The following is an 11,324-nucleotide window of genomic DNA, read 5'->3' on the forward strand; positions in this document are numbered from 1 at the left end:
ATGGTCATGTATAACGTTCATATCATTACAGTGGGGTAGCGGACTCGGGAATGGTGAATTGGAATATATCCACAATGCCGCGAATTGATGCCTGGGAGCAGTTGGTCCCAACGGCCATATCTACAGGGCCTTGCCATAGAGGTATGCTTACATCATACATTCACTCCTTTATTTTTGCGCCTTCTGGCGCGACGTGGCAAAAGGGCTTTTTTGCTTTCGTTGCGCCACTGGGCGAGCCACGGTTAACTACTCTTTTGCCAGGTATTGCTTGCATACTTTTCAATTTGATCACTTGTAGCTATGAGCAACGACACTAGCAAAACGGTGCTGCTCGTGGCAGCGGGGGCAGCTGTTGGGGGGGCCATAGCTTTTGGTGCAGCTTTAGGTCTGGCCACATTTTACACGCGGCGTCTTGAGGAATTAAAGAAGCCCCAGCACGAGCCGCGTCCCAGGTGAGCAAAGGTAGACATTTGCCCAAACAGCGTTCCCAATTCACGTGCTTTACACGCCCACCTTTTTGGACAGTGCGGATCCTTCACCTTCCCTTCTCCGCTATCGGCCTGATCAAGCCTTCCTGGAGCCCCCGCCGTCGAGACCCTGCGTGAGTTCCGATGCCGCGGGATTCCGACAGCCCGACTCCCGCTGCGCCACGTTAGTCCTAAATCCAACGTCGGAACCCTGTACCGACCCTCTCTCTACTCACCCAAACTGCCCTTGCGCAGGCCAACATGCACGGCCTTCCAAATGGCGGCCCCCAGCTGGCGTCGGTGCGCACCCAGCTGGCTGTCCAGGCAGCGCCACAGGCCCCCATCCCGGATCTCCCTTCCGCGGCACACAGGACCCCCCACTTCCTACAGGGCCGCAGCTACAGGGTACGGCCAGGCCGAGGGTCAAATGTGTCCTATAGGAGTTCTCGGCCCTTTACAGCACGGCTGCCAAGCCACAATGCATTTCCTTCACGTCGTCTCCGGAACACCATACTCTTCAGATGTTATCTTCTTATAGTAAATATTGGCACGTGTGATGCTTCCCTGAAACACGTGCGCGAGCTGTGATTGCAGTGCTTGTCACCAGTCGCCTCCCAAAAGCGGTGCTTGTCACCAGATGCCTCCCTAAAGCGTGAGATAAATGTTTCCCCAGACAAACCCCCGATCCCACCTCTACCGTCCGCCCATAGGATCACCTCTACGCACAAACAGCAGCTCCGTACGGCAATACCCCCGACGGCCCCGTTGGCCGCGTGTCTATGGGCGATGCCCAGTTGGTGGAGGGGGAGTCCCCTCGTGCACCTGGACTGCCAGCCAATCGACGTCGCGCCGGTATGGATGCATACCCGGTGAGGCGGGGGAAAAGTTTGGGCGGGAGTGGGGAGTAAGGGGTGGGAAGACATCCCTATGGCGGGATATCGACCACTCAGATCCGTCCAGGGCCCTATGCCCTTTCACTTTCCATGACCCACATCCGGCCCCAACACGGGCCCACCCGCTTGCCCATCACACGCGCATGTACAGGGTAACGCTCCCAGCAACACCAGCGGTGGCGGTGCAGCTTCCACCGCGCCTGTCGGCCCGTCGGCCGCAGCCGTCGCGGCGGCGCTATCCCCCGGGCCCTCCGTGCGCAAGCTCAGCAGCAACGTGGGGACCATGGGTGGCTGTGTCGGCGGGGGGGGTCATGTCATCCCTGGTTTTGCCTCGTCTTCCTCCGCGGCGGCGGCGGCGCAGGACCGTGCTCAAAAGGCGGCTCTGGACATGATGATTGCGGCAACGGGGGGTACGGGCGGCCTGGCGAGCAAGCTGGGGATGGTGGGAGGCGCGGCGGCGGGCGTGGCGGCTGCCGGGGACAAGGTATTGTTGTTGTATTTGCTGTTGTGGTGGTCCTGTTGGTGCTGGTGCTGGCAACAGTGGAATGCACTTTTTTAAAACAAGGGAAACAAGCTGACTAAGGTGCAGGAAAAAAGCAGAGTCCGCAGGACTAAGCCTGACGGACACCATGTGGGGCACTCAGGCGCGGCACTGGGGCGGGGGAAGAAGGGCGGATGCCACGAGAGGAAAACGAGGACCCAGTTGCCGCCAGGCCCTGTTTGTCTGTCTGTCTGTGTGTTGGTCTGTATGTGCAGCGGCTCGATGCGGTGATTATAGCGGATGTGCCCACTACTGCGGGCGTGGGGGGGGCGTTATTTCGCAATCCATTACGGAAGAGGGTATACATTGCCAGGGATGGAGTGCGTGTGCTGTGCTGTGGTTTGCGACTGCAGCGAGCTGCGGCGAATGTTGACCCGCAAGGATGCGGTTAGGTAAAGAGGTCGCGTGAAGGCACGGGGGGTCGGAGCCTGGGCAGAGGATGTCCACGGCTCCCGGCGGGAGGTAGGGTCTAGCAGGAGGATGCAGGGGGGCCCTTATGCAGGGGGGCCCTTATGCAGGGGGGCCCTTATGCAGGGGGCTCTTTCAATCCTTCCTTTTTTCTTTCGGGGCCGTTGGACAAAGGGCTGATACAGCGGGGCTAGTCAGGCAGGTGAGGAGTGAGGTAAGGGGTGGCGGCGTGGATTGTTGTTGGGTGAGAAGGAGATGCCGCCGGTGGTCTCGGCCCGGGGATGATGTCTCTTCGCTGCAGGTGATGTCCTAATTAGGTGACCTCAGTCCCATCTGAGGTCGCTGGGGGGGCATGACATGGAGGGTGGGCGGGTGAGGGAAGGGGCTGCGGGAGAAGAGGAAGGTAAGCGTTTGCTTTGGGTGAGGTGAGGTGAGGTGAGGTGATGTTTTGGAGTATATCTGTGCCACTTCTGCTGCTCATGCCGCTGCTGCTGCTTCTGCTTCTGCTGCAACCACATCCTCCAACGCGCTCCTGCCGCTGCTTCCGCGTCTGCTCCTGTCCCTCAGTCCGGCGAGCAGCTGTCTCTGGGTGGCCCGGGGGACGACTACAGCCGGGTCATCACTCCGGAGACCACCATGACGGACGAGGTGGAGGAGGTGTGCGCCAGCCTGGTGGAGTGCTTGGAGCTCAGGAAGCACTGGCTGTTCAAACCCGCGCGTGAGAGGGGGCAGGGAAGGAGGGAGGGAAGGAAGGGAAGGGTCTCGGGTCATGGAAGGTGTGGGTTGGGAGGGGTTTAGTTGGGTTGTGGCGGAGGGGTCAGGGCCTCCGGAAGGTATGCCCGGACGCAGTGGAATCGGATGAATGCAAGTACAGTGCGATGTGAGGAGGGGGCGAAAGAAGGGGGGAACAAACACGAGTTCCTTGATGCCTTGCCCGCGTCTGTGCGCGTCCTTTCTCACTACGACAACGGTGGCTGCGGCCGCTAAAATTGCGGCTACTGATGCGGCACTGACTCCGTTGGTGGTACCAACATCATCATGTTGCGATTCTCCTGTTGCCGCTGCGGCGCTTGTCGGTATGTGTCCCGTCCGCCTGAGGTGGCGGCTACCGCCGTGTTGAGGTGGGGCTCTATCCCACCCCAACCCCAACCCCAACCCCGACCCCGACCCCAACCCCTCGCGCAGTGTCCCCGGAGGCTCGCCGACACGAGGCCGAGGCCGCCTCGCCCTCCAAGATCATCCCCGACCCCTTCAAGTACGAGCCTCTGCCCCCCTCGGGGTACAGCTTCCGGATGGTGGACGGCGTCATGGCGGTGTACGCACCTGACGACCGAGACCAGGTCGACAACCTCTTCCCGGTGCGTCGTACGGTGTACGATGTACGGGAGGAGAGCTGTGTACGGAAGGGTGGATTCGCGTCCTGTACGGCCTACTGGTGTTGCAGGAATGACAGATAGCTAGCGATGTTGGATCGCATTTGTAGGTTTGGATGAAAAGGGCCAGGGCGCATGGAAGAAGAGACGGAGGGGTTGGTAATTGCGTGTCCGTGTTGGGTTGTGACTGCCGTACGGAGGAGTCTGTACGGTGTGGTGACGGGTAAAGTTGGGAGAGGGAGGGGGTGGGTATACGGGGTTTTCTTATAATAAACGAAGATGTTGGTGGGGTGAGCCGCCGCCCGCCGGTTGCTGTCCACTCTGCCCCTTACACTCTCGCCCTGGCAGCAGCTTCACTCGTTCGTGGTTCGTCTTTCCCCTCTGCCCCCTCGTCTGTATGCGATGCCGCTACTACCGGTGTACTGGGCGGGACATATACCCGTCCACATCGATCTGTATGTATGTATGTCCCAGCATACCATTTAGCTGTGTATGATGTGTGAAACAGGGGGGTGTATCTTCGCCCGTGGCAGCTACCCTGCGAAACCCTGCCTTCCCCGGTATTTCGGGGCACCCTCATCGAGTCACCCTAGTCAACTTCTCAGTGGATCGCTCAGGTTCCGCACCCACCACCAGCATCCAACGGAATTTGCCGGGTCGACAGCAGCCCAACTCCATTCCTGGTCGGCTCGCAGGTTAACTTTATCCCAGGTCACCACCGTCCATCAACTAGGGGCGCAATACCTTCCACCATCGGAAGGATTTTTGACCCTAACGGGTATCGATCCCGGGATCTCCCGGGGGCAATGGTCGCGCGTTGCCAGTAGTGCCAAACCCTAGTATATTGACTGTGTGTGTGCGCGTGCGTGCATATCTATGCTGTGTGCCAGGTGCCCGGTACGGCATCGGAGTTCTTCACGGACATGCACCGCATCCTGCGGTACGCCGCATCGGTGAGTGCGTGCGTGCGTGCGATTGTACGTATCGGAGCGGGAGTTGGGTGTCGATGAGGTGTCAGGGGGGTTGCATCTGACTCATGGACTCAAACTAATGTCGTTATGCATAATCAACAAATATCAAAAACTCGGGCATGCCCAAGTACATAAATTCTCCGGAAACTTGAAAAACAAAAGGGGTGTCAGCGCTCATCACACCCTGGTAGAATTACGGGTGTTGGGGGCAAGTGGAGGCCGCGTCAGCTTCTCCTGTTACTCCCTTCGAGCTTATTTCTCCTTCGACGAGGACGCCGCTGAGTTGGGGTGCGTCCATTCCGGACGGTCGGACCCTCCTATTTCATCCCTCATCTTTCCCCTCTCATTTCCCCTCACCTATCCCACGAACTTTGGACGCCGTGGCAGTTCATTTCTGAATCCTTGCATATGATTTCCCCCTCTCACTCCCCTCTTTTCCCCCTCCCCTTCCCCTCCTTCAAAACCGCCTACTGGTCAGTTCTGCTTCTTGTACACTCTTTCCTTGCCAGCAGCTTCACTCGTTCTTCGTCTTCTCCCCCCCCCCACACACACACACCACCCCAGGGCCCCGTCAAGTCGTTTTGCCACCACCGCCTCATCCTGTTGGAGCAGAAGTTCAACTTGCACGTCATGCTGAACAGCGACAAGGAGTTCAGGGCGCAGAAGGCGGCGCCGCATCGTGACTTCTACAACGTGCGCAAGGTTGGTGGAAGGGTGTGGCAACGGGATCAGGAGGACAAAGGGGGCCGGGCTGGGCGGCCGGGAGCGGGTGGGGTGGGGTTCCACCCCGTCCATTACGCCGCCCCTTTTCCAACCTAAAGCAAAGATCCCCCGACTGCGATACGCTCATACCTTCCTCCTTAAGCCCGACGCCCCTTTGCCCTTTGCCCTCCCGCCTCCACGGTGCCCAGGTTGACACCCACATCCACCACAGCGCCTGCATGCACCAAAAGCATCTGCTGCGTTTTATCAAGTCCAAGTTGAGAAAGGTGAGGGAGCCGAGCAAGGAGGTTAGTATCGCCCATGGAAAGGTCAAAATCGTGGCGAGTATAACGAAGCGATTCGGAAGCGATGTTAATAATATAATTGAGAAGAGGCGAACGAGAGGGAGAGGGAATTGTTGAAGAGGGCAGTTGAAGCGCGTTGGCGATCAGCACACTTGCCCCAGCGCTGGTGCTGGCGGTTGTTGTTGCAGAACGGGTCTCCTCTCCACGCACTCCCCCCACCCTCAAAACCGCCTACTGGTCAGTTCTGCTTCTCTTTCCTTGGTAGCAGCTTCACTCGTTCGTGGCTCGTCTTTCCCACCCACCCCCATTCCTCCTCACAACCCTTTTGGCGTTGACGCACCACTTCACCTTCCTACTCTTACTGCACCACGTCCTGTCTTTAACGCTCAGCTGGTGTTGATTTCCAAATCTGTTTCCATTGTTGCCAAGATATGTTCATGCCCTCCCAACTTTAGACGTAGGCAGTTGTTTTTCCTTCCTGACTTCGCTTGTAAATACCAGTGTATATTTACCCCCCCTTCACCTCGACTCCGAAAGGAGCCGGACGAGGTGGTCATCTTCCGCGACGGCAAGTACCTCACACTCAGGGAAGTGTTCGAGAGCCTCAACCTCACAGGTACGACAACAATGAAGAGCGTGAGAACGTGAGAGATAGAGGTGCGCCCTGCTGTAGAGGATGGAAGCTGTTTTTCACCTCCCAGCCTTTCCTACGCACACACTCACACTCACACACACACACACGCACAGAGGTTTACCTGTCTGGCCCGCAAAAAATATCGCATACCGCTATGCCGCTCTCTCCACCAATTGAAAAAGTATTCTTCTTCTTCTTCCAGATGTCAGTTGTCTGGCAGCGAGTAGCTCTTTTCTTTAAAGACAAATGATAAATCCTGTATGGGTCTTCGCCCTGAGCTTACGTTTGGGCCATCCATGGGCCATTCCCATTTTTACCCGCGTCATTTATCACCTCCCCCTCCCCTTCCCTCGCCTTCATGTATCGTTGCACCTCATTTTCCCCCTACCTGCTTAGCTCGCTCCCTCGCTCCCGCCAATCCTTGCCCGCCTCCTTCCAGGCTATGACCTGAATGTTGACACGCTGGACATGCACGCCGACAAGAACACTTTCCACCGCTTTGACAAGTTCAATCTGAAGTACAACCCCTGCGGCCAGTCCCGATTGAGGGAGATCTTCATCAAGCAGGCGAGCAGAACACAACAGAGTTGCGTGCAAGTGTGTGTGTGTGTATGGATCTCCCGCGTCACATGCACGTGCGAGTTCTCGTGCGAGTTCTCGTGCACACACCACGGCGGGCATGTTGCTGTGCGGCGACGTTGCTGCAGGACGCACACACACACGTCAAGCTTAAACCGCAGTCTCCCCGCCCTCCCCCTGTTCCCTACTACGCCTACTGGTCAGTCCTGCTTCTTGTACACTCTTTCCTTGGCCGCAGCTTCACTCGTTCGTGGTTCGTCTTCCTCCCTGTTCCCTCTCCGCTCTCGCCGCTTCCCTCGTTGCCCACCCTTACTCCCTCCCCTCCCTCCCTCCCTCCCCTCCCCGTCCCTCCCCTGCCCCTCCCTCCCTCCCCTCCCCGTCCCTCCCCTGCCCCTCCCTCCCTCCCTCCCTCCCCATCCCCACCTCCCGCGGTCCTTCAGGACAACCTGATTCACGGCCGCTTCCTCGCCGAGCTGACCAAGGAGGTCTTCTCCGACCTGGAATCGTCCAAGTACCAGCACGCCGAGATGCGCATCTCGATATACGGCCGCAAGGCCATGGAGTGGGATATCCTGGCGGCCTGGGTGGTCGGGTTCCAGTTGCACTCGGACAACAACGTGTGGCTCATACAGGTGGGCGGAGGATGGAGGCAAGGAGAGGGAAGGAAGGGGAAGAAGGGGAGAGGAGGGCGAAGGAGTTTTGACAGCCTCGTTGGTTGACGGAACCGGATGTTACCTGAACGGTGCGGGAAAGGGGAAGTGTGAGAGAGAGAGAGGGGGAGATCACAAGATGGGGAATGTCCGGCTTTGGGGTGATGGCGTGCGCGTGTTCTCCCTTCTTATCTTTTCAATTACGTTTCATGTTTCTTGCTCTGCTCTCTGCGCTCCTCCGGGCGCGCATAGATCCCTCGTCTGTACAACGTGTACAAGGAGACTGGCGTCATTGAGAACTTCCAGCAGATGCTTGACAACATCTTCGAGCCGCTGTTCGAGGTGACGGCCGACCCTTCGACACACCCGCAGCTGCACGTGCTGCTCAGCATGGTGAGTGGGTTTTGTCCGGGACTGGAAAGGGGGAGCGTATGTGCGTGTGCGTGTGTGTGTGTATTTGTATATGGGAGCGTTTGACGGGCTGTGTGGGCTGCAACTCGAGCATGAGGGGGGAGATGGCGCGTGCAAGTGGCGGTGTTGCCGCGGCTGGGCTCACCCAAAGAAGTAAAAGTAGTGGAAAAAGGGGGGTGTTGACACATGAGGTTCTTTACGTAAGAGCTGCAGAGTTTAGTCCCCCTTAACCACGGCACGTGTGTGAATGTATGTATGTTACGTAGCTGAGCTGGCGTGTGTAAGTGTGTGTATGTATGTGCGTGGTGCATGGGCGGTTGCAGGTGGTTGGGTTCGACATGGTGGATGACGAGTCTAAGCCCGAGCGCCGCCCCACCAAGCACTCGGAGCCGCCCCAGCGGTGGAACACGAAGCACAACTGCGCGTACGCCTACTACGCCTACTACATATACGCCAACCTGTGAGTTACTGCTACCGTGAATTTGCTGCTGCTATTGTTGCTGCTACTGCTGCTACTGATGTTGCTGCTATTGCTGCTTCTGCTGTTGCTACTTTTGTTGTTCGCGCGTTCCGACTGAGCGGCTGGGTTGTGTGTGGCTGTTTGGCTCTTTGTTGGGTGTTTGGGTTGGGAGCCAGTGCTGTAGCCGGTGGCGAAGTGCCGTAACGCAAGCAGCAGCATGTCATGTCCGGGCCGGGCCGGGCAAGGGCCTTGCCTGACCTCCTCCCACGCCGCATTCCTAAATTCCTGGACGGGCGCCACGCCCGGGCCCCCCATCTTGTATCACTCTTTCCTTGACAGCAGCTTCACTCGTCCGTGGTTCGTCTTTCCCCTCCGACTTTCAACCCGCCCTCATGACCCCGGAACCGGTGGAGGATGTTTCCTGCCCGCCCGCTCACCCACCGATCCCTCCCTCCCCCCCTCCACACACACACGCTGGCACCCCCTCCACGCCCTGACCCCCCACAGCTACGCGCTCAACAAGTTCCGGGAGTCCCGGGGCCTCAACACCTTCTCCTTCCGCCCCCACGCTGGCGAGGCGGGCGACGTGGACCACCTGGTGGCGGCCTTCATGCTGTGTGAGAACATTGCTCACGGAATCAACCTGAGGAAGAACCCCTGCCTGCAGTACCTGTGAGTGGGGCGGTGGGGCGGACTGACTGGCTGACTGGTTTGTCGGCTGAAGCAGTGATTCACCAGCTTTTATGGTGCATGGTGCATGGAAACTGAAGAGCCGCAAAGATGTGAAATTGTGGTTGTGCGGTATGCTTGGCTGCCGGTATGTATGCGAGTATGTAAGTATGTATGTATGTATGTATGTATGTATGTATGTATGTATGTATGTATGTATGTATGTATGTATGTATGTATGTATGTATGTATGTATGTATGTATGTATGTATGTATGTATGTATGTATGTATGTATGTATGTATGTATGTATGTATGTATGTATGTATGTATGTATGTATGTATGTATGTATGTATGTATGTATGGATGGATGGATGCTTTTAGCTCTGTATTGCTGGTTGCGGTGTTGTTTGTGATGACTGGCAGGGTGTTAGAGCGCGTAATATCGGTGAGAGCTCTAACGCGCTACAACACAGGGTGAGCAAAGGGAACAATGTGGTAGCTGCCTTGTACTCCTCTGTCCCCCTCCGTCTCCCTCCCCCCACTCCATCATCTCCGCTCGGCTGCTCACGGATACATCTCGTCAGTCCGAATCAGCTATGTCGTGTTCTCGCCCTTCCCTCACACTCACCCCGTCCCGCCCTGCCGGCCTCCCTCCCCCCTTTCACTCCCCTGTCCCTCCCCCTCGCCCACAGCTACTACTTGGCGCAAATCGGTTTGTGCATGAGCCCGCTGTCCAACAACTCCCTCTTCCTGGATTACCACCGCAACCCCTTCCCTGTCTTCTTCGCCCGAGGGCTCTCCGTGTCGCTGTCCACGGACGACCCGGTGATGATTCACCTCACCAAGGAGCCGCTGGTGGAGGAGTACAGCGTGGCGGCCCAGGTGGGCGGGTGGCGCAGGAGATCTGTTTGTATGTGTGTGTGTGGGGGGGGTTGCGAGTGTGTGTTTTTAAAAAAAGTGAGTGTTTTAGAGGACTGCGCGGGAGATCTGTTTGTGTGTGTGTGTGTGTACGTTTTGTGAGGGCCGGGACGCTGGGCCTAGCGCCCATGAGCCTCATCCTCCCGCGTCTCTTTCTCCCCTCTTCTTGACCACTCCCACTTCCCTCTTCCCTCCTTTTGCCGTCCTTTTCCAACTCACTTCGCGCTGGCTACCTGTCCCTGCCCCGACGTGCCTTTTCCCTTGAGTCCCTTTTCCGCTGTGTGCAACCTCCCCCCTCATCCCAGCTCTCCTTCCCCCTCTACCTCTCGGGTCGGTCGCGCGTTTTTTGGGGGGTTGGGAGGAGCACTTGCGTATCACCAGCCTTTTATTACCAGCTTATCAGGCAGTTCTTGGCCAACCTCGTCAATCCCGCCGCCAGGCCGGCGGCAAACTGTATTCCAGCTTCACGTCAGCAGTTCTTTACTACTTTTCCGCCGCCTCTACACCTACCTTAACTTCTTTACGGCTTGGCATTACTGCTTTTCTTCCGCGCTTATTTTAGTCTTGGCGGCTAGGTAGGTAGTTTTCCGACATCTTCTTCACTACATCATTCCGAGGTCGCCGCCTTCAAGAACGCCTTTTGGTCAGTTCTACCCTTGGTATACTCTTGGCCTGGCAGCACCTTCACTCGTTCGTGGTTCGTCTTTCCCCCTCTACCCAACACACGCACACACACACACGCTCGCGCGCGCGCGTGCCACTGCTGAACCCACTGTGCCCCCCCTCTCCACAACCCCCCCCCCCTGTTGCATCTCCTCCCCAACCCCTTGGACACCTGCAGGTGTTCAAGATGAGCAGCGCGGACCTGTGCGAGATTGCCCGCAACGGTGTGCTGCACTCGGGCTTCCCGCACGCCTGCAAGAAGCACTGGGTGGGCGAGGACTACTGGCGGCTGGGCCCGGAGGGGAACGACATCCACAAGACCAACGTGCCCAACCTCAGACTGCGGTTCAGGTGGGGCCTGCAACCCGGGAGGACAACGAAAACCACAACACTGATAGGAAAAGATAATTGAGTATGGGGGGGAAAGGGTGTAGAGGAAAGGTTATCAGTAAGGTTAGAAAAGCAGCGGGACATGGGGGAGGCGTGAACGCGCTCAGGATGGTGGCAGTGACAGTGACAGTGGTGTTGGTGTTGGTGCTGATATGGCTATGTCGCTCGGAGTGAGGCGCCGCCCTGGCAACGCAAGGCGACACATCCTCCCCCTCATCTTCTTCCTCATCTCCTTCCTTCTCCCTCGCCGTGTTTGTCTCGGCTCGTCAAGCCCCATGTTCGGACCC

The 11,324-nt window shown here is 57.7% G+C and overlaps 1 protein-coding gene across 1 annotated transcript; it reads left to right on the top strand.

Moving 5' to 3' along the window:
* Positions 1-2,936: 2,936 nt before the first annotated feature.
* VOLCADRAFT_68574 (uncharacterized protein) lies at positions 2,937-11,059 on the top strand (the record flags this gene model as incomplete). Its single annotated transcript, XM_002957737.1, has 13 exons — positions 2,937-3,027; positions 3,495-3,667; positions 4,573-4,635; positions 5,218-5,355; positions 5,565-5,642; positions 6,198-6,276; positions 6,734-6,885; positions 7,314-7,505; positions 7,776-7,916; positions 8,258-8,394; positions 8,902-9,066; positions 9,759-9,948; positions 10,826-11,059. Coding segments are annotated over 13 exons (1,833 nt in total), but the record flags the coding sequence as incomplete, so codon positions are not given.
* Between the last annotated feature and the right edge of the window lie 265 nt (positions 11,060-11,324).

Source organism: Volvox carteri (genome assembly GCF_000143455.1).
Source record: "Volvox carteri f. nagariensis unplaced genomic scaffold VOLCAscaffold_79, whole genome shotgun sequence".
Taxonomy (NCBI): domain Eukaryota; kingdom Viridiplantae; phylum Chlorophyta; class Chlorophyceae; order Chlamydomonadales; family Volvocaceae; genus Volvox; species Volvox carteri.